The sequence below is a fragment of the Podarcis muralis genome, chromosome 2 (genome assembly GCF_964188315.1).
Source record: "Podarcis muralis chromosome 2, rPodMur119.hap1.1, whole genome shotgun sequence".
Taxonomy (NCBI): Eukaryota; Metazoa; Chordata; class Lepidosauria; order Squamata; family Lacertidae; genus Podarcis; species Podarcis muralis.
The window spans coordinates 100,960,734-100,984,272 of NC_135656.1; the positions used below are offsets into that span (position 1 = coordinate 100,960,734).

The 23,539-nt window shown below is 41.0% G+C and overlaps 1 protein-coding gene across 8 annotated transcripts; it reads right to left on the minus strand.

Moving 5' to 3' along the window:
* Nucleotides 1-141: 141 nt before the first annotated feature.
* CEP15 (centrosomal protein 15) lies at nt 142-23,435 on the minus strand. 8 transcript variants are annotated; one of them, XM_077925093.1, is made up of 7 exons: nt 23,260-23,435; nt 21,822-21,931; nt 18,583-18,671; nt 13,713-13,836; nt 1,910-1,984; nt 398-574; nt 142-298 (listed from the first exon to the last, which is right to left on the minus strand). In XM_077925093.1, exons 3-6 carry the CDS (start codon nt 18,633-18,635, stop codon nt 443-445), a joined length of 384 nt encoding a protein of 127 aa, XP_077781219.1. In that variant the 5' UTR covers nt 18,636-18,671; nt 21,822-21,931; nt 23,260-23,435; the 3' UTR covers nt 142-298; nt 398-442. The 8 variants fall into 8 exon arrangements, with proteins under 8 accessions (XP_077781219.1, XP_077781220.1, XP_028575393.2 ...); XM_077925094.1 differs by lacking the exon at nt 142-298 and having other exon boundaries at nt 305-574; nt 21,822-21,898; nt 23,260-23,434; XM_028719560.2 differs by lacking the exon at nt 142-298 and having other exon boundaries at nt 305-574; nt 23,202-23,434.
* Nucleotides 23,436-23,539: the final 104 nt, after the last annotated feature.

Consider the following 23,539-nt stretch of genomic DNA (forward strand, 5'->3'; position numbering starts at 1 on the left):
AAAATTCCTTGGGTTTCTTCTTCAGCCTCTGTCACTCAGGGTTCTGTTTAAGTCCCCAGCCACCAGCTAAATCCAGCTTGCCGAAATTATGGGAAATGCATGCCTTACTCATGAAACAAATCTTCTCATGGGGCAGTCGGATTGGCATGTGCTTCCACTTTTATTGGGAAAAGATGCTTCTCCTTCATAAAAGTGAAGGATAAGATTCCATATTTGCTCATCTTGACTAAACAGTTGAACGGCTGAGTTTTCATCTTGATGTCTGATGTCTTCCATGTTTGATACAAAGGTCATTCTCCTGTATATAAACAGGCTGATGAGGGAGAAGTCTTCATTGTCGATTCAGAATTCATGTAGCTTATCCAACAAAAATTTAAAGAACCATTTAATAACCCACCATTTGGAAGAATGAGCAAATCCTTCCCACAGACCTGATTTTTGTTTATCTCTTGGGGGGGCCTGTGTTTTGCTTTGTTGGCTTGCTTTTTCTAACTCCAATAGGGGCTTGCGTTCTTCCTAAAAAAAATGGCTCCCACTTAGGGATGGATTCTTCTACTTTTGCCCAGTAAAGAGTCTATAAAAGACATAACACAATATGAAATTTAACTTGGCTTCACAACATAATCTGCTTTGTTTACCAGCCCATCACAAAACAATCCAAACATAAAATGTGTCATTAAAGCCTGTTTTATGTGTGAAGTAATTTAGAAAAGGCCAAACTACTTTGGTGCTAATTCTCAAATCCCTCAATTATACAATATAATGGAGGCTGGAAGTATTTCAATGCCTGGAGTAAATTTGCAATGATTGGATGTGCCCTCTTGTGGTGAATAATGTATTAGAATAGTAATCCTTGAACATTATAATTGTTTCCTTCATTTATACGCAGGAGTTATATTTTTTCAGAATCACAAGGTTATTCCCAGAATTCTTAACAATAAAGTCCTTATCTAAAACATTTTAACTATGTAGTTGCTAGAAAGGTTTGGCATGTGCATAAATACAAGGATTTTAAAGGATTTTGAGGTAATCGGGTTCAAATAGTTTGAGGATGTTTTATGTGTTATAAAGCCACAACACCAAACAAAGTAATGGCAACATGGTTCAGAACAAAACTGAAAATGTCTAGGGCTTGCAAAGTTGTTCTGGCTTTAGCCATCCGAATTTATAGTCACTAAGACCCAGAGTGAGAGGAGTAGAGCCTTGTCTCTGGGTGTCATAGAGCCTGCAAAGTGCACAGCCAACTCTCAGGAGGAAGTCTGGTGCTTGTCTCTATACTGCTTAGTTTATTTGACCACCTCTGAGAAACCTGGATGTTAGGAAGAAGGCAGAGGATTGTTCCCTCAGTCATACTGTGTCTTGGATGTACTCCTTTAAGTTTGGAGAACTTTTGAAATACAACACAGTGCGGCTGAGGGGACAATGTTGAAACTCTACTGAGAAAATGCCAAAATATGAATCAAGTGATAATGGAAATACAGCTTTGAACCTCATGAATCCCAATATGTTCTGGATTATGAAAACAGCAGTATACAATGTATTGGAAACGGAAACTGTGACATAACATAGAATTTAACGTCCAACTAATGGAGTATTAGAGGCTGCATTTCTATTCCAACAAAGAATCTTAAATATAATGAAATCATCTGAAGAGGCTGCAGAGCACCAGGGGCACAGCAGTGATTGCATTTTAAAACCATGTTATCATTTAGCCACCTCATGAAGAGCTTAAGGTAGCAGTAGCCAATGTGGTGCCCTCCAGATGGGCTCATCCTTCAGCCCCAGCCATCATGACCAATGGTCAAGAATGAAAGCACAATGACATCTGGAGGTCACTATGTTGGCAATCTTTGGCTTAAAAGTTTACATTAAAGACTATGGAAAGCTGGGAGTTTGGCCTTAGGCTTACCTCAAGGTTAACAATGTCAGGGTGCAGAAGTAAGTGGTCTCTCAACTGTAGGTTTTTCCCTGCTGTTTTTATATCCTGCAACACATGAAGCACCAGAATTCACACACATGCAACAAAGCAGCAATATTATATACTGGGGCGAGGAATGTCAGGTCTGGAGGCCAAATGGGCCCCCCCAGATCTCTTTTATCTGGCCCTCAGAACTCTCTCTGGGCCACTCCTGTGGCAACATGCTTTTCCCTCAGGCCACACCCTGCACCAGCCCTATTCCACGTCGTCCTCAAAGGCTTTGGTCTGGCTAGAATGGGTCCGTGGACTGCAATAATTACTTTTGCTTGTTGGATAAAAGATGGAGAGATACATGTGCGTGGAAATCTCTGACTTTTCCATACATGGACTTTTCCATCTCCCAGAACCTGGAGAGCCTTAAAAGTAGGAGAGAAAAGAGCTCAAAGACAGAAGGCATGAGCCTTAAAAGTAGGAGAGAAAAGAGCTCAAAGACAGAGGGCATGTGGCAGCATGAGTAGAAAAGACGATGAGAGTGACGAATGAGGAAGTGGGAGAGATGGGGAGTGGGATGGAGATTCACTCAGGACAACGCCATTATCCAAGAGGCTGAGTTCTATAGCCCTCTCTGCAAAGATTGAAATAAAATAGGATGGTAAGAAACTTGTCTTTATACTTTCCTGGGCAACCAGCCGGGAGCCTCTCACAGCATCCTGACAATAAGGGATATCAATGTACATGGTACCTGAACAGAAGAGGCATAAAAAGATCACAGATCACTGTCCCAAGTGATATACAATCTAAAGAGAATATGAAGAATAAGGGCTTTGTAAATCATAATACTCTTTTTATATCAGCACCATTGGCTTCGTGTATGTTTCCAAGCTTAGTTCAAGATTCTAGTTAACACCTTTAAAATCCTAAAATGCTTAGGACCATGGTGCATAAGGACTGACATCTCCAGAAAGACCAGGATGCATAAGAGGGACTCACAAGAGAGGATGCACTCGGTTAGTGTATCCCTGCCCAAAAAGATAAATTTGCCTCACTACGTCTCCCACTAAATACCTTCTTTGATTTTGGCAAAACTCCATCCGACCAGTGTCTGATTTTATTATACTTGGTAAGCAAGACACTTCACAGAAATTGTAAAGTTTTGAGAAAATGTACAAACCCTAAAAATGTCCTAAAAAACCCAGCAACAATTTGGATGAGTATCTTTACTGGTGTGTTAGTTCCAATAATCTTATGAAAAGCATTTTTTTTGCTATTCTCCAGCAACTGATTTTCCCATTCAGGAGGGGCTTTGCATACAGGGATCAGCTGTTTCACATACTTCAACAAAGCTATTATATCAACAAGAGGAAGACACTGCACAGGAAAGTGGTTTGTGCGTGACTGAGCAAGAAGAAAAAACAACTATCGAAACAGTTTATCAAATAAGTTACAATTTTATTGGAATTGAAGGCTCTGCTGATCCATTGAATAAGTTAAGTGCTTAAGAATGGGTGTGTAGCCAGAACAATATCACAACTGTTGTTATACTAGCATTGTGGATATGCCACCAATGAAGACAGACATTCCAGTGCTCCTCACGGGCCCCTTTTATATTTATAACTTTTATTATTTTCAAGGGATTTGGGGAAAGTAAAAAGAAATCCCAGAATTAAGTTCATTAGTGAACCAGCATTTTGTGGCTAGCATTTTTTTATAAAAAAAAAGTAGGGTTGGGGTATTAGATTTCTTGAAACGTGTCACCACTGAAACCAGCTTCTTCCATTCTAGTTCCTTGAATCCGCTCTTGTTCTTAAATAGTTTCCTTTGTCTCTTGGTCACAGTACTTGGTCACAGAGTCAACTAATGACCAAAAAGAGTCAAAGCTTCAAAAGCTCTTTACAAGTCGCAAGACACAAATGTGCACCTGTATGTTGGCTGGAAAGGATCTCTGCTGTGGGTGTCCTGAGGATGAACGTTCTTCTGCAGCTCTTCCTGGTACCCATGGGCCGTTTCATTTCCTACCTCCTTTTCTTACTGTATATGAGATAGCTCTCACTCATGGCAATGGGTGTTCAAAAACACGTTATACCCGGCAATGTTGCATCCCTACCTCCCTGGAACCATCTAAATCTCTCAAACGCGGTTGTCTTAGAAAGTGAAGACAAATCCTTCAAGGAAGGAACTTTGAGGAATAAGGTATGCAACATGACAGAGATTTTAAATGAATCAGCTGTACCCTGACAAACACCCTTCAGACTTGGAGAGTTGTTTTTATTACTGAGGTACTTTTTACTGAGAGCGCTGACTGCATGATTTGAACTTTATGCGCTGGGGGTAATTTACAGTTAAGATGATTCACCATTTGGAGCGAAAGCATGTGATGAAGCCAATATTCTTTCCGAAAGAAAGCCACAAAGTAACGGAGCTGCAAAGACAGACAGCAATTTTGCTGAAGCTCTTCCCTGCTCAAGACAAAGATGACTTGCTAATATGCATGCATAACATGTGCACAAAGATGTAGAAAGGCAGCAAGCTGTTCACCAGACATTCAAACTCCAATGAAAACTCACCTCTATTAGCTTTTCTGAGGAAATTTGCACATGGGCTTCCACTTTCCATGTGTTGGGTTCACAGAGAACTAGACTCAATCTGGGGGCGGGAGGGGGAAGCACCTCCTCGAAGCTGTGACACCCCCCTCTTTTTTGTGGGCTTTCATACACAAACATTAAAGAGATCAAGCGCAGGCCTTTTGGGCAAATTAAGAGAGATGGGAAGGGGCGTGGGAGTGGGGTGTGAAGGAGCCAGTGCTGAACAGAGATGGAAGGAGAGAGCATAGCAGATGGCATCGTCGGGAGCAGAGAGTGAGTGTGAAGAGTAAGGCATTTTTTAAAAATTAAGTTAAAAAAAGGAGGAAATTCCCCAAAGGGACTTCCCATCATTCCCAAAACATGGCAGCTCAGAAGAATAGGGATCCTGGTGCAACGGGATCAAAACAAAGAGACGCTCGCCAGGAGCGGAGGAGCCACTTGGAATATCACCGTTAAATTAAAACCAGCCTAAGCAGGGCTTGTGAGATCTAGACCCAATTTATTGCAGGCAGCAATGGAAAAGGAATGACAAAGTGAGCGATTGTGAACATGATGAGACAGGGGAGGAAATGCAAGATAACCTTTCCTCCTTCCCACACTCGTGCATTTATAGAAGTGTAAGACCCTCCCGATTTTGCTAAAAGGGGTGGTTCACAATGTCGGACTAACAGCTCCAGAGATTAAATGACAGAACAGATGCACCATGAAATGCAGACTCTTACGACACCTATCAAAACGTTTTCTCCTTGGCCTGAAGAGATCAACTGTCATGATAGCAAGACACCTCAGACTCCCTTTAACCCTGGTTTTCTAGGGTGTTGTATGGCAAAGTATTCTTACTGCAACACGCTCCAATCCACAGCACTGCTCTTAGGAAGATTTCCACAGCATTACGCAATCCTGTCCAAAATCAATTCAGCGGCTACTTTGTTTCAAATATATATATATATGATGGTAGGAAAGTAAAGTACAGTACTTTGGGGCAAGAGAAAATAGCTCTGGCTCGCTTGATTTTAGTTGAGAAGGGCACTTTGGCACAGCCTACATACCAGATGTGTCTTTTTGTTGCTCCTATCCAGTTTTAGCATATTTTGAAGTCTATTGTCATCCAGAACACTGATTTAATGACAGGAACTGACAGAATTTGTTGCTGGGAGCTGAAATGTGCCTTGGGGGTGGGATGATGTCTCTGAAAGATTAGATGGCACCTTTGCATGCTGCTGATAGCTAAAGGCAACCATGTCTTTTGTATGTGTCTTTTCCCTTTAAGGTTTGGCAACAGGGTTTGCTTTTGGCAAACCTTTTCAATATTTTAAAAAGTCAGCAGTAATATAATATGCCTTTGGCATATCAAGTGCAGTTTTTTTGGATACTGCGATATAAAACATTTTGGGTTTTTAAAAGTTTCAAAAGGCAGCTGAGAGTAAAGGGAACAGAGAAGGTGACAAGTAAAGGCCACATACAGCCCCTTGGAACTCTACTAAATACCACTAGCTTCAGGTGATGAGGGAAAATACTACAAATCTACAATGCTGCTTCAGGAACAGTGCTTCAAAATACCTTCAGAAAAGATTCAGCACTGCCTATACTTCTAAAAGCTTGCTTTACTTATCACATCTGTTTCTCACACATCTTCCCATTTAATAATTATGACAACCCTGTGAGGTAGGCTAGGCTGAGAGAGAGAGAGTGATTGTTATGAGGTGAAGTTCAGTGAAGTTCAGAAAGGATTTGAATCTAAACATTCTCAGTCCACATCCAGCATTCTGTCTTCCACACGGGCTCCATTTAGTATTAAACAATTCACTGCTTTATATTCTGTGCCATGTAATAAAATGAGACAGTACATTATCAATTAGCCAATCCCTCTCCTCAGATGGCATTGATGTGATTTCTGCTAAACAATGATGGACTTATGCGGTCCTGAGTGTGGTGCATTCTTAGCTTTGTAAGACCATTTTTAATTTGTTTAAGAAACTTAACTCCTTGGTAGCCTCTGAAAAGGTAACTGTTTCCCCAAAGTGATGCAGAATAAATCACTGAAAAACAGATAGATATAGATAGATATATCTTTATTGTCATTGTCCCATGCAGGACAATGAAATTGCAAAACTACATAAAACTACCACAAAACTACATAAAACTACATAAAACATTCAAAAACCCCTAAAAACTCTAAAACCCTATTTTAAAATACACTATACTGTAGAAACCCCTTATGCTGCGTTTAGAACCAGAATTGCATTTGCATAGAAACTGTTTCTCAGGCGGCTAGTCCTGGCCTTTATATCAATATCAAAATTGACCATTCGAATATTAAATCAGTCGTATAAACCATTTTATTTCAAGCCCGTCAAAAATTTATAGAGTCCTAACTCAGAGCCACTGAAAAACATACAATAACAAATATATTAACCTACCCTCTTAATTAAAAGCAGACTGAAATGAAACATCTTCAGGGATTATCTAAAAGAGAACAGCAAGGGAGCCAATCGTACCAATAGGGGGAAGGTGTTCCACTGAGAAAGGGAAGGAATTTGACTAAGAACAAAGGGCCTATCTTTTGTATCGGCCTTCCTAACCACCACAGTCCTGTCATAAATGATTCATAAATGATTCACAGTCCTGTCATAAATGATTCACATAAATGATTCAGATGGCTCTAATGAAATTGAATCTTTAGCAAAATAGTGAAGTAGAATCAAAGGTGGGAACAGACTGAATTCATATGTTAACAGTTCCTGCACATTATCTGATACAGAGGTGCCATCAAGAGAGCAAACACTGTTGCATAGTGGGTGGCAGTTAGCTTTTGAAGAACATTTATTGATTAGGTGGTATGCACACGATGAGGAAAAGATCTCACCTGATCTGCACTGGGGAAATTATTTCAGTTTGTGATAGGACAGAACAGTGAGCACTTGTATCTTGGGCTCGATAAATTAAAGAAGAGCATCCCCGAGTACGTTTTAATGAAGTTTGTGAACTGGGTAGCATACTATCAGGCATTTTAAGAAATAAGGAGCATCTAGCTGAAGAACATAAATAACTCCATTCATTGATTTCTATGCTATTTAACCAGAAGTGCAGATGGGAAGGCAAAATAAGGTTTCTAATATTAGAAAATAATCTGTCTTGGGAAGATGGAATCTAATTTGGAAGCTTAAAAGTTGCAAATGATGCTTATGGTGTTCAAGAGGTATCACCAGCTTTGTTAGTGATACCACCCTCCTCTGTCTTATTTATATATTTTTATTTATATTTGTTTAGTTCATTTATATACCACTTTGTACTTCAGCAGAAATCTCTAAGTGGTTTACATACCCCAACAAGGAGGAAGCAAAAGAAGAAATAAAATACAAATTCCACATTCAGAATCTATAGTACTAATTCTCATTCCATATCTTAAAGAGAGTATGGTAAGGTTTGAGAGCACATCTGACCGATTGCCTAATTTCTACAGCAATATTGTATCAGACACTTACTTGCTGCTCTTTTGTCAGTCATAGATGTATTTCCTGGCTGTGGGTGGAGTTAATTAATCAGTTTTGGTATTTATAATTATTTCACAATAATTTTAATTTTAATCTAGTAGTACCCATCTTAAGGAATTGTGTGTGAGAGAAGGAAGTACTATTACTATTACTATTACTATTGCTATTGCTATTGCTATTGCTATTACTACTAGCCTTTATTGGCATAAGTTAAAACAGTAAAATTATAAAATCATACAAAGCCATCCAAATACATTGATAATCCAAATACATACAATATATAAAAGACTAGATAGCCACCACTAAATAAACCAGACAACTTTAGATTCAGCTTTAAAGATCTCGGCAAAACTTAGCCAAGAGGGACGTATTATCCTAGCATTCAAAAATACTGGATTAATTGATCAATCCTTAAGTAGAAACAGGTCCCAGCGACCCACTCTCAAATATGTGTACATAGGATTGCAACCCAAATGCCTTTGAATGTCAAAGAATCAATTTATTTCAGTTTTTAAATTCTCCTCCCTTTAATAAAACCAACAGAACAAGCCAATTTTTAATACTTGTGTTTCAGCCATTTCTGATTTGGAAGTACAAAATTCTAGTTGTAACCAAGAGAGCAGTAATAACTCTTTTCATAGCTAAAAGCATAACAGAAGTAATTTTACTCAATTTCATTTGAATGCAGGCAAATACAATGACACCTCATCATGGCATCGGTGTATTTCTGAGAAAGCCAAATTAACAACTCTCCACATGGTAACTGTGAAATGTACAATGCCTGCTATCGGGAATAATTTTTAAAAGTTGGCACATAAATCTGAACCTTATTTTCAAGGTTCTAATATAATATTCTGCATGGATCTCATTCCTGTTTTATTTTGTTATCAGAAAGCATCTGCAGTGCTGCATGCCTGTTAAAGCCAGAATAAAATTAATACATCTAAACTCACTAAAGTTGCATTTTCCTGCCAGACAATTTGTTTTGATGGTCATACATATGCTTTTATTCCTTCCTCAAATGTTCTAACATTTTTGACACTTGAGAGAAATTATTCAGCGCACTGTGATGGTAAACAGCAAATATTCTGCACTAACTTAAAAGAGCTTAAAATATTTTACCTACAGGTATCAACAGACTACTATTATCATCTCACTGTAAGCAATTGTTTTCATCTGTATACCTGGGGGCTAAAAATACATATATAGGGTGATATTCAACTAAATCGTATTCAAAGTAAACCCACCAAAATTAATGAACACGTCCATTTATTTCAATGGGTCTTCTCTCAGTATGACTAACACTGGCTATCACCGTCCCCAAAAACGTCAGTTGCATAGGAATTGTTATATGTAAAACTTTTTTTGAAATATGTACATGGTTTCAGCAAGTTGGATTAAGTGTGTTCTTTCTTCACCAATGTGAAATACAAAATATATAAACAATAGCAGGGGTCAGCAACCTTTTTCAGCCGTGGGCCGGTCCACCATCCCTCAGACCATGTGGGGGGCTGGACTATTTTTTGGGGGGCGGCGGAATGAATTCCTATGCCCCACAAATAACCCAGAGATGCATATTAAATAAAAGGACACATTCTACTCATGTAAAAACATGCTGATTCCTGGACCGTCTGTGGGCCAAAATGAGAAGGCGATTTGGCCCCCGGGCCTTAGGTTGCCCAAGGATTAAGACATTCTGGGAGATGATTTATAACGAAATGAAAAAGGTATTCAAATATACCTTCCTGAAGAAACCAGAGGCCTTTCTCCTGGGCATGGTCGGCCAATTGGTGCTAAAGAAGGATAGAACTTTTTTTATGTATGCAACAACAGCAGCAAGAATACTCATCGCGAAGTATTGGAAGACACAAGATTTACCCACCCGGGAAGAATGGCAGATGAAGTTGATGGACTATATGGAACTGGCGGAAATGACTGGCAGAATCCGAGACCAGGGAGAAGAGTCGGTGGAAGAAGACTGGAAAAAGTTTAAAGACTATTTACAGAAATACTGTAAAATTAATGAATGCTAGAAGAATGTTGGAATGAAGTTATATGGCTTTAGTAGAAATGTTATAAGGAATTAAGTATAAATAGATTAATAGAATATTAAAGGAAAAAATAAGGTTAGAATGTGTTAAGATAATTATAGGATAGAAAACAGAGGAAGATGGAAAGGAATTGCTGAAATAATTAACAGAAGTGGAATACAAAAAGGGAGGTGTGAGGAGGTCGTTGAAATAGGTGAATGAAAGATAAGATACTGAAATTGTTTGATGTGTTTTAAACTGTTTTTGTTTTGTTTTGTTAGTTTAATGTGTTAGTGTTATGTAGTGTTTCTGTATTGTATTATATTGTTCTTTTGTGTGTGTGTAGTGTTTAAATTGTTGGAAAAGTAATAAATATTATTTTCAAAAAAAATAAAAAAATAGGTTGCCTACCCATGAGCTATAGGATCAACCTGGTATTCATCACAGAGCAGCAATTTCATCATTGGTCCCTGCTTCACATTGTTGAAGTAGCATACATATCCTGATCTACCCATAGGGTGGCCTTCTATATATATCAGATGTGGAAACAGGGCAGACATCTATATATTGGTATGCATGAGGTGAGTGGTCACTGTTTTATGATGTCTTTGTGCATCTGATATACTTAGCTTTATGTGATACATGGTCTGCCACAGATGGTCGGCCATGGCAACCCTTCCCCACCCCAAACAAACCTTCATCTTCCCCTGTTTTTTTCTTTTAAAATATCTTATTGGGACTTCTCCAAGCTCTAAACTGCTCATTCTATCAAAATGTAGCCAAATGCCAGTTCTTGTGAAGAACTAGGAGTCCCATCATGTGCAAATTTCCCTTTCTGCTCCTGACAGAAATAATTTCATAAGCACTGAACTGAAAATATGCACAAGAAGGTTACAGAACCCTCAGCTCCAAAAAGAGCAGAGTGGATGAGTGGGTGATCTGTCATAACATGTTTAGAACAAAGCAATTAAAGGGAAGTAATTTCCCATTTCCCAAAGAAAGAGGTGACACATCCCCACTCTTTTGAGACTGTACTGCCCCAGGGATGTCTCTAGAAAAGTAAAACAAAGACACACTGTCACAAAACATGACACCACAACATGCACTAGAAGAGCAACCAGGTGAATGTTAAGGGATAGTTGCAAATATATATGTATGTCCGTGAGAGATAAAGCAAGTACATATTTCTTTTAAGTGGGGGATGGGAAAGAAATGCCCCACAAAATCAGGGGCATCACAACGAGGAGTTAGGAAAGTTGCTAGGCCCAATATAACCATAGTGGTTAACAAAGACATGGTGGGCTACAGTCAGTGGACTAGCTATTTCTTTGGAAAAAAACTATAAGCTATTTCACAACAGAAAAAAAATCCTTTATATCCAAAAGCAATCTTGTGTTTATGCTTGCCTAAAGGGAAGAGTCAGCAATCAGCCAGTTGGAAATGGTTTCCTTAGAGACAGTCGAACCTGCTGAATTTGAGCCAGACCAAGAAAGAGACGGTAAGATTTCTCATGTCTTGGCTCACTCCTAGAGCAATGTTTTGTCATAAAATTTGTGGAGATGGCCTTTGCTGGAATGGGCAAGCAAGTGCGAAAGAAATATCATGAGCTCATATCACCTTCCTCGGAAGGACTGCAGAAGTGCCCAGAGGACTGATTTAGCTTTGCAGAATGTTCTGTATGAGAGTGAGTAGATAAGTCTTCGTAGCCTGGAGCAGACACAGTATTTCTGCACCTCACTGTTAAATGCTTCAGACATCGCAAGCTAAAATTACTGCTAGAAGAAGCAGAAGACTTTTGCAACAAATAAAATGGTGACATCCAACTCCTGAGACTGTTTCACTCTAGACTCCATCTTTGTTCTCAAAAGGAGAAAAACATGAAGGACCACACTGTCCACAGGGAACCTGCTTTTTGGTGGGGAGGGATGTGTTCCTGTGCACATGGTTTCTACCACTGCATCTCACAGGGTTCCCATCCTCCCAATATAGAACCATCCCCTCCATAAACACCTTAGTTGTCATACTGATAGGAAGAATAAAAAATACCTGATATTAACCAACATGCTGGTAAGCATTTGAGGGCTAAGGACCATGCTGAGAACCAAATGAACCCGAGACCAGATTCTCTCAGCACAGCACAAATAGATCGCTTTAAATTATCCTTTATCTTTGGGTGAGAGTCAAGAAACCAGAAATTATTTTTCCACATTCTGGATCAGTCCTAGCTATCTTGGAAGGAGAAAGAAAAACAACAGTAAGAGACCCAAGAAACAAAACCATAAACAATTACAAGACCCAATTTGGAAGCTTACAATCCATTACTCAACATGGTACCACATATTCCAGGAGACAAAGGAGAAGCAAGGGAGAAAGAACAGGCCCATATAATCAGAGTGACAACAGAGGTGAATAGTTTTGGCTGCAGAATACTGGATATTGGTTAGGGGACTGAGGTAGGGCAATGGAAGACTAGAGAGAAGGTTGCAGTAATTGGGATGAGAGTTAATTTTAAAAAGAGCTTGCAACATTACTGATTCTATCAATTATTTCAATTAAGTTTAATGAAGATTCAAAGCCAGCATCCTGGAAAGAGCAATATTAACCTAAACACACATTTTAGTTATTAACAAACCTAGTCATTCACCACCTGCGTTTTAGCTTTAGGTAGAGGTGTTTGGGTTTTTTTAGAACCATGATCACAGTCTGGTCACCAAAAGGTTATGTATATTTCCCCCTTACAATCTAGTGGTATATGAATTTTGTGAAATAAACAAACAAATAAATGGCACTCCCTGCCCTGGTGGGATCATGAGTAGGATCTCCTCTCTCAATCTCACTGCATGGACTTATCAGAATTCAGGTTCACTGATTCCTGTCCACTGATCCTCATCTAACTAATCACTACTTCTAGTCACTGGCATAGCACCTGCACAGCCACTCCTGCTTCAGATGGATTGGAGAGACAGAACAAGAAATAACGCCAAAAGTAAATAAAACACCACAATTAGAAGCATGCAGACAGAGCTAAAACAAGCAGAGAAGACGTACAGTAAATCAGCTTAAAAATGCCTGGACAAATAAATAAGTTTTGACACAACGCCGAAATGATTGTAATATTGCTAGCAGGGACAGAGAGGAAATTCCAAAGATGAAGTGCCACCAAAGAGCAAGAGTCTTTTTCCCCTCCTTTGTTGCTACATAATTAACTTCCCCTGGACATGGAGAAGAGCCTCCTCTGAACATCTTAAGACTTGGGCAGGTTGCTGCAGGTATTTGAGTCCCAAGCTGTTCAGGACTTTAAAAGGTAAGCCCCAGCAGTCTGAAATGAACAGTTGTAAAGAATAGCTGATCACACTTCAGTGTTAAGCACCTCTGCTTCCTTCTGCATATGGTCCTGAACAAATTTATCACTATCTGAATGCCAGTGTGGTGTAGTAACTAGAGTAATGACTAGGACCTGGGAGACCAGGGTTCAAATGCTCAGCCAGGGAGCATGCTGGGTGACCCTGAAGCAGGCACTGTCACTGGGGTGGAGAACCATGCGTGCCACCTTGAGCTCCTTGAAGGGAAAGGTGGGATATAAATGTAATAAAATGTAATGGAATTAACACAGTGGAAAACAGTGTCTTTTAAATGCCATATGGAAATTTCACTATTCAGCTACTGGTTAAAAGTGATGAAAACTTACATTTAAAAGTGCTACATTTCTTTTACGAGCTGCATCAGCTTCTTGTATTTGCCATGTCTTCTCAGCTTCTTTGTCTCCTAGATGACTCTCCATCTGCTGAAGCAACACCATTCTCTGAGACAGTCTACAAAAGGGAAACATTCTGATAAGTGGGCAGACCATTCTTTCTGCACAACAGCAAGAAAAACAGCCACCTTTTACCCTCACCCATTTCTTCTCCAATTATGTTGAATACAGCGTGGGTGCACTGAAGGAGGGGGAAAAGCACAGGAAGTCCCTTACGTGATGTGCTCCTGTGGAGAAAGCAACCACCATGTTGTACAACAAGCAGGCTCTGTGAACAAATGAGACACCCAGCACTGAACACCGCCGAAGAGACGTGTGTAAAGCAGAGTTAGGAATAATAACTAACTGTACCATTAGTAATAATATGGGTTAACTGGGTTCTGCTATTGTACATAGCCCATGTTCATATGCAAAAGGAAGGCTGTCATTTAAAGGAATATCCATTTATCTTCCTCAGAATCAAAATTTGTAAATAATCAGGTATGCGTTTCCTGAAATAGATGATCTTTTCAATATTCCCTTCTACAAAGTTTTCCCCCCCAAAGTTCCACTTCATTTCCAACTGTACAACAAGGTTCTTTCTACATCCCAAACTAATCAATAGGCTTCAGATCAAAGGCTCTCTGGCTGTTTTTTCCCTACCTGCGGATAAGGATAATTCTGCATCCTTGGCTATAATCTCCCACAGAGCAACCAGTAGTGGAAGATTTGATGATCAGGAACAGAGAAATGGATTGGTGTCAAACTTGATGATGGTATGGTGTATGCCTGCCTGGTGTGAAGGTTGCAAACATCATGCATTGTCCTGATAAAGTCAATCACTAGTTTTGGTACATGCTAGCACCAGGGGTGTTGGGAAATATTGACATGAGGCCGTGGAAGCCAAATTTAGACTCCTAGGTAACATGTTCAAGTTCAGGGCCTGCATGGTAGAATGCTACCTGATTTATATGCTGGGCCTGCAGACAGGGTTGTGGGATCTCAATGCATGGTTAAGGTGGCTAATGGGAGGAATGCTTTAGATTTGCATTGTAAAACTTTTGGGGTAAATCACATTTGTACAAAAAGAGACAGGCCCCTCTTGAACCAGAATGGAAGCAAATTTCTGGAGCCTATCAAAAAGGTTGCAGAGCATCTTAAAAAATACTTTGATGGGGAAAGCCAACAAAAGCTGTGATGCATCTGCTTTGGGATTACACATCATAAGGATGAAAGTGTAAATCTTTCAGAACGTCATAATGGTGGTAGGGTCTTAGGCAGAAGTCTCTCTCTCCCTTTACCTGCTACATTATCCATTTTTTCAACTGTTGATACCAGGACTGAACCTAGAATTTTCTTCATTCAAAGCATGAGCTCTACAGCTGAGCTGTGGTCCCCATCCTAAAGCAGGAGTTGGAACCGGTAGTGCTTTACATGTTGCTGGACAACACCTCCCATCATCCTTGACCATTGGCTATGGTGGCTGGAGCTGATGGAATCTAATATGTGGAGATCCACAGGCCCTACACCACTGCCCTAAAGCTCAGAAAGTATTTCTTCTGAAGAAGAAAAATATCAGTAAATATCACTTACATTCAATTTCCTGTAAACCATTCTAAGACTCCATATGTCAAAGAACATTGCCTCAGTGATTATTTCTTTTCTTAATTAATTCAGTCTAGTCCTATTAAGTCTCCACTTCTTATTACACCCACCACTATTTGTATTGCCCTTGTTGTACTTTGCAAGATTTGCTTTTTCCTCTCTGAGAAGTGATAGTCAGAAATGCACATAAGAGTTTTCACAGATTTTGGTACTAAGCTTATGACAACTTTTATACTCTTTTTACCCTTTCCTAAATTCTCCCTGCCGTTTCAGCTGCTGAAGCACAATGAGGCAGTGTCAAGCCTGTCAGTGATTCTCATACCACAGAAACAGAAGTTCTGCTATATTATATGGCAGGCATTCCCAAACTGGACCCTCCAGCTGTTTTGGGACTACAACTCCCATCATCCCTAGCTAACAGGACCAGTGGCCAGGGATGATGGAAGTTGTAGTCCCAAAACAGCTGGGGGGGTCGAGTTTGGGGTTGCTTTTTTAAAGACAAAATGATTAATCTTATAGAAGAATAAGTCTTGTTGAGGAGAACCATCATGGCTTCTAAAAAAATGGCTTGACTAGACTTTTGGAGTTCTTTGAGAGTGTTGCAAAGCACGTATATAAGGGTTATCTAGAATACATTATATATTTAATCTTCCAATAATATTTTGATTAAGTCCTTCAACCAAAGGCTCCTCTGTAAATTTAATAGACACAGGATAAGAGGATGGATCAACAGCTGGTTACCGTATTTTTCGCTCTATAACACGCAGATTTTTTCTCCTAAAAAGGAAGGGGAAATGTCTGTGCGTGTTATAGAGCGAATGTGTGGTCCCTGGAGCCAAAAAATCAAGCAAAAGTCAAACCGCGAGTCACGGAGAAGGGAAACCTGAAAAGAGGAAGTGGCAGCTTTCCTGCATTCTGCCTCAGGGTCTTACTGCCCACCCTCCTCTGTTTCGTTGCTGTGATTGCTGAAACGGAACAAAGAGCAGGGAAAGCCCCTCCCCTCCAGGCAAGCAGAGTGTAGTTCTTTCTAATTCCTCTCTGTGCTCCGGTGCTGCTGGGGGAGAGGGAGAGAGAGTGGGGGAGGGAGAGGGAGAGGGGGGGAGGGAGAGGGGGGGGAGGGAGAGAGAGGGGGGAGGGAGGGAGGGAGGGAGGGAGAGAGAGAGAGAGAGAGAGAGATGGCTGGCTTGGGGGGGAACTTTTGCCTTTCTTTCCTCCCACCCCAAATCCCTCTCCAGCATTCTTAGCCAGCTGCTTCTCTGCACACCCCTCTCATGTCCCTTCTTTGTTTTTCCTTCGCTCCCCACTTAAAATGTGGTTACAAAGCATAGATCCACATGGATCCTCAGGATCTTTGCATTGGATCACCCCAAATTCACCATCAGATCACATAGCATGTCCATGGCTACAGCCTGCACCAAAAAAATCACGCACCCACTGTTGCCTGGGGCTGCAATGGTGCAAAAACGTGGTTAAAAAGCATGGATCCACATGGATCCTCAGGATCTTTGCATTGGGTCACCCCAAATTCACCATCAGATCACATAGCATGTCCATGGCTACAGCCTGCACCCAAAAAATCACGCACCCACTGTTGCCTGGGGCTGCAATGGTGCAAAAACGTGGTTACAAAGCATGGATCCACAGGAATTCTCAGGATTTTTGCATTGGGTCACCCCAAATTCACCATCAGATCACATGTCTGTGGCCACAGCATGAAGCACAAAAATGATACATCCACTGTTTCATTCAGAATGTTTTTTCCCTTGTTTTCCTCCTCTAAAAACGATGTGCGTGTTATGGTCAGGTGCGTGTTATAGAGCGAAAAATACGGTAAATAAGAGGAAGCGGAGATCAGGAATAAATTGCCATTTCTCACAATGGAGGGATGTGAATAGTGAGGATCCCCCCCCCCCAAGGAGCAGTATTGAGAACTGTACTTTATACCTTGTTCATAAATGATCTGAACTTAGAAGCAAGCAGTGAGCCAGTAAAGTGTACAGACATACCAAATTACTGAGGGTGCTGAAAACAAAACAGGAATGTGAAGAGCTCCAAAAAGATCTTTCCAAACTGAGCGAATAGGCATTAAATTAACATACGAGGTTCAAAACAAGAAGTTAGTAACTAAAGTTTTAAAGCAAACTGTTTCTGCCTTCTTCAGTTGCTCTGCCTTTTCAGGTTACCTTCAAGACCAGAATGACTAGCAGAAACCTATATCAAATAAAATATCATTTGCAGGTCCTGTAATGTAATTTACATCACTAGCTGCAAACACCCAGGTTGTCATGCTCAGTACTTGTGTACAATGGGTCTAAGCACGTTTTTGGAACCATAAATCCACAATCAGTTAAAAAGCACTTCAGATGATCACAGCCTCTCTGATGCATCAGTCATTGAAATAAAGATGCCGTCAGATCCAGAAACAATGGAAATGGGGAAACTCCTCAGTAAGGCATGTCACCTTAATTAACACCACATTGTCTTAACCTAGGTTCAGAAAATGCCACACCTGAATAATCTGTACCTAGCACCTTGGCCCACAGCACCTTTTGATTCACATCAGAGCAGCTGGAAGCTGGAAGATTTTTTTTTGTCACAGTTTTAAAAAGCACTACAATTCACAATTTTACATTTCACTTTTTGAATGAAAGAACTTAATTATTCAAAGCATAGTAAAACATTGTTATTAATTCAAACATAAATGTTTTATGTTTTAGTGATATATATGCTGAAATTTTAGTTTCCATATGAAGACAAAATACTGTACAGGACTGAAATGAGGCCTCAGACTGAATTTAAGAAGGCTGAATCCAATTGCTCAGGTTTAGCTAGAATTTAAGTAGAATATTCAATATTAATAGTCAGGGTTTCATTTGGCATTTTTCATCAGAGGAGCAGCACTGGCATCACAGCACCCCCTTGAGGCAATCTTTTTAGTTTTCTATTGTTACAACTTCCAAGAAGCTCAGTTGGGGGAAAATGATACTGTTCTAAGAGACAGGTTACTTTTTCTGGAGTATTTACATAGTAGCAAAAGTCTTCCATACAGAAAAAAGCCCAGTTACTCTTAGCCTGGTAAATAAGATCACAAACCGGTATAAATGTAAAAAAGCCTAGGAAATGATTTCAGATTCTTAGCCACACGTGTCAAACTTTTTGGTGTTTTTCCTCTTTTTTCTAACTCCTAAGAGGCAGGATTTTGTCTGAAATAAATACTTACATTTCTTCATGTCTTTTAGCAAGTTGAACTTCTTGTGCTAAATAGGATGCCATCTTTAGTCATATGACTAATGCCTCAGTTTTACCACTCTGTCAATGAAGAAAAAGAAGCTAAAATTGTTTCTTTAAATATACAGAGAGATACTTCTAGGGAAATCTATTGAAATACAGTGCTAAAGCTAAATATAACACAGAATTAGTGGCTACATAACTGCCTTTTAAAAAGAGAAATCTGATTCATGAAAATTCTCAGGATCATATTGTCATGGTGTATGGGGTGTTAGGGGAGGGTTAGCTCCTCATTAAGGTCCTTCTCAGGTAGTTTGTCCACCTTTGGTCACCACCCTACATTCAGCTCTCACCTGTTGGGTCCTAGAAGCTCTCAGCATGCGACTGCGACCACACCCTGGAAACAGCTTTGACTGGCCAGCTAAACTAAGTGAGGGTAGTGGGTCTCAAACCCTTGGCGAATTAGGGACTTCCCCTGCATGCAAATACAGGCTCTGACAGATTGGGTGGAAGAGACCAAGAGTAGTTCCAGTGGTCAAGAAGGCAGTTTCTGTATGTGCTGCAGAGGGGGCTTGTCAACCTGGGAAGCCCATCTAAGAGAAAGAAAACTATGATCCTAAACCCCCGCTGCCTTGTGGGATATCTTTGGTAGAAGACAAGGCCAAGGAGTAAACACTATACAAATCCAGAGTGGAGTCCCTAAGATGGTTGGATGGCACCTTGTATGCCTCCATCTGGCAACGGCTGCAGCCAAGCTGGTGCCAAAAATATCACTTTCCTTTGGATCACATCTATGAGGCTGAGGGGTGTGTGTGTCTTGTTGTCTGGGCAGCCCACCCAATCCCTCCATACATACTGCACAGACTTGTGCCCCAGGGAAGTCACTTCGGTGATGCTAATGCAGCAGTTTGACTTCACCCCAGAAAGTGAACTCCATTGTCTTGAAACAGACAGACGTCAACAACAATACTGCTGGACTGTATTTATGTTAAAGGCACATATTGCTAACCACTTCAGCAAAACTGGACTTGTTGAACAAATGTTTCAGATGTTGGAACGGGCACCAAGTTTACTATTAACAATTTAGTGGAACAGACCCCCCATGAGAAGAGGTTGACTCTCATTCCTTTGATGTTTTAAAGCAGAGGTTGGATGGTCATCTGTCATGTATGATCTGGTAGAGATTCCTGCATTACAGGGGGTTGGACTAGATGACCCTTAGGTCTCTCCCAAGTCTACTATTCTGTTTCTGTGATAATCAGGTGCTCAACTCTCCTCACACCCACATAATTATATTTAATGTTTCACATCCTATGTTCCCTCCCAGGTGTACAACAGGGAAATAGAGCTTTGACCTTGAGTAAATGAGGAATTTGAACCTGGGCCTTTCTGATCCAAGTCCAGTATTCTAGCCATTGTCCCACAATGTTTCCTTTTTGAAAACTGTGCACTCCTCCACGACATAACTCCTGGGCAGGAACACTCATACAGCCTTCGCTTGTTTGTTTGAAAGGCAAACATCAATAAGTGTTCCTTGTTCAGGTAGTGGTAGCTTTTATGGGAAGGATGTTTAGGTAGCTCTTATGAATTCCAAAAAACAAACACATCTGAAACTGGGCATTAACCCAAGCTTTGATCTTTTGCAACTTACTTCAATCCCACTCACAATGTATAGACAAGACTTTTTAAAATGCACCTTTCATTTTTAGAGAAGCTTTCTCTCTCTCCTTCACTTTTTGAGGTTTGGGGGTGGGCAAAAAGAAAAAGAGAAGCACAGATGTTACCTCCACAGCAAGATATCCTCCTTGTTATATATGAACATAATATTATGGAAGTCCTGCAGAAAACCTGTAACACACTTGGGACATGCACCCCAATCCAACTGTAACGGCATTTTTTAAAAAAAAGGAATTTACTTATGATTAGTTGCACCCGAACAAATAGGCATGCACATTCATATGTACTTCCTATCAAATCAATGCAGCACAGATAAGAGCATTCATATTGATGTACATTCTGACAAACAAGAATCTGTATTGCTTTGTCTGTGGCATGGCAGAAGCAGAGGAGGGACACCCCAGGAACTCTTACAAAACCCATAGTTTGTTTTAAACTGTGCTTGAATGTGACACGTGGACCAGGTGACTATTAGTTAGTAATGCATGGTTCCTCAGATATATATGCTGTGCATTTTTTAAAAAAAGTGTCTTAATTTAATGGTGTTATTTCATAACATAGTTAACCTGAGATGTCTCTATTCTGAACAGCAGACTCAACATACAGTCATTTATCAGATTTTTTTTTAAAAAAACCTGTATTTACTTTGGAGAAGCAAAGAAAGCATGTCAACATCGCTTTGCTGCATGCCTGAACATGTTGAGTTCATTTGGGTATGTACATGAGTGTGGCAATGTTAATGTCATGCACATGCTTGAATGCACTTAAACTATTTCAGTGCAAGTCATTCAATCCTGGAGCAGTCTAGGTAATTCTGGAGCATGCCTGAATATAGCAGAAGACTTTTTCTGATCCCTTGTCCTTTCTGCCTCAGTTTATGAGACTAGATCATAACATAGAATGTTGGCATGGAGCATATAACCACCAGCTGAAGAAACCATCAACAGCTCCATCAACCATCAGCCCCATATTCTCTTGAACAACTTAAGGCCTGTATGTCCTGAAGGAAAGCAGAAGTGAGGAAATCCAGGCCAGGGAGCTGGTGGCAGCAGCTCCTGAAGTCAGCCTCACAATATCTGTTCAGAATATTTGTACCATTCGTTAATATTTTAAATTTTAATTGGATGCCTTGGCAGAAAGACAGTACAGAATTTCAACAAATGAATAAATAATATATTAATAGTGATCTTAGTTTCCTTACATAGTCAAAGTAGCACCATCTACACACAAGGTGAAGTTATAAGTAGGCTTGGGGGAACCCAAAGGTTTACTGAATGAATGAATGAATAGGGGGGACTCCCGGGGGAGGGGAGAAACCCTAAAGCAGCCAAAAATGAGGTCTGAGTATGTAATGCTGACTGACCTGTTTTTCTTTGGTGAGGGAAAAGGGAAAATGAATTGTATGAGAGAGAAAATAAAAACAGACCACAATGCAACATTTTGTTGTAGGTTCCACTTTCTTCTCTGATGTTTAGAGACCTATCTCGCACGAAACGTGGATGTTAATTTTTCTGCTCCCAGTCTTGTCAAAATGGGGCTTTAGAGCTCACTCACTTTCATTGGTTAAGGAGACATTCCAACAGCAATTTCTCCAGCGCAGCCCCTCCTCGTGCTCCCTTCTCTCTTTCTCACTGTAATGGGCAAGAACAGGACTTCGCTTCATACTGAGGATAGAGGAGGAATGCAGATGTAAAGTATATCACCAGCAAAGTTCTCACTTCAACTTAGGCTTAGGATATATATTAATGTTTGACTTAACTAACTGGATATAACATTTATACGCACAGAGACAAAGAAACCTAACAAGATGTATTCACCACCCTGTTGTGAACGGTCACTGTGCTACTCTTGTAACACTTCTGAGCTTTGCATAGGGATGGCAAGCCTGAATCTCTTGCACTGCATGGCCTTTTGGCTTATTTACAACCTTGTGCTGTTATGAAAGCAGATGCTGCTGCTGCAACCTTGCTGACGCTAAGCATGTCTGTGTCTGGTAAAGGTAAAGGGACCCCTGACCATTAGGTCCAGTCGTGACCGGCTCTGGGGTTGCGGCGCTCATCTCGCTTTATTGGCCAAGGGAGCCGGTGTACAGCTTCCAGGTCATGTGGCCAGCATGACTAAGCTGCTTCTGGCGAACCAGAGCAGCGCACGGAAACGCCATTTACCTTCCCGCCGGAGCGGTACCTATTTATCTACTTGCACTTTGACATGCTTTTGAACTGCTAGGTGGGCAGGAGCTGGCACCAAGCAATGGGAGCTCACCCCGTCGCGGGGATTCGAACCACCGACCTTCTGATCGGCAAGTCCTAGGCTCTGTGGTTTAACCCACAGCGCCACCCGCAATTTATACCAAAGCCATACACATGATATATGTGTACCTTCCAGATGTTTGGCGCTCCAGTTCCCATCAACCCTGGCCAGTGCAGCTAGTGGCCAAGGATAATGGGAGCTGGGAGTCTCAAAACTCCTGAAGGGCACCACGTTGGCTATCTCTGCAATGCAATGCAGCACACAGCAGTCCTCAGGCAATGCACCTTGGGAGCTGAGTCAACGACCCTTGATATGAGAGCAAGAGTTATTGGTTGCATGCGTGTCCCTGGAGCTCCTTGAAATCCTTGCTCCATCGAACTTTGGTTCCTTCACCACCCCTGCCTCAGAAATCTGAACTGCGTCCTTTCAACTCCCGCCCTTTCAAGCTCTGTGCGGAGAATGCACCATTATGCGAGCGGAGGGGTGAAGAGAATGTTCATTCCAGGAGGAATGAACTACAGTACCAGAGAGGGAATGGGGAGGGGGGCTGGAGGAGGAGGAAGGGAGTGGGGACCAGGGCGGAAGAACCCAAGCATGGGAGCTTGGAGGGGGGAGCTTGTGGACAGTACCACTAAATGAAGGAAAGAGGGGTCATATCTAACAAAGTGAGCAATGAGACCGTACCACAGCGTGAAGCGTAAAAAAAAAGCCTTAAGAAAGCTGTGAGGTGAAAGGAAGCTACCTCCATCGCGACCCGAATACAGCTAGCCGCAATCTTTTCCTCTCCCTCTCTCTTAACTTTTCTTCTCAGTCCATTGCTGCCGTTAGGAGACGCCCAACAACCGTTCCGCTCGACTAGCTGTTATCGCGATACCATTAAAAAAAAAGCGAGCGCGGGAGGGGGAGCAGTAAAAGAGGGCGACGGTTGAAACCGTTTGATTGGCCGTCTTCCTCTGAAAAGGGCGCGGCTACGCAAGTAGTGCACAGAACTGGCCCTTTCCCGCACTCGGCGCGTGGTCGCT

What these genes read in the sequence shown, in the direction of transcription:
- CEP15 (XM_077925093.1), bottom strand. Translation starts at nt 18,635, where the DNA reads ATGGCATCCTATTTAGCACAAGAAGTTCAACTTGCTAAAAGACATGAA. An exon ending in GCTAAAAGACATGAAGAAAT is followed by an intron (nt 13,837 to 18,582) that starts GTAAGTATTTAT and finishes TCCCTTTTGTAG; the next exon opens with ACTGTCTCAGAGAATGGTGT. An exon ending in CTGACATTGTTAACCTTGAG is followed by an intron (nt 575 to 1,909) that starts GTAAGCCTAAGG and finishes TGTCTTTTATAG; the next exon opens with ACTCTTTACTGGGCAAAAGT.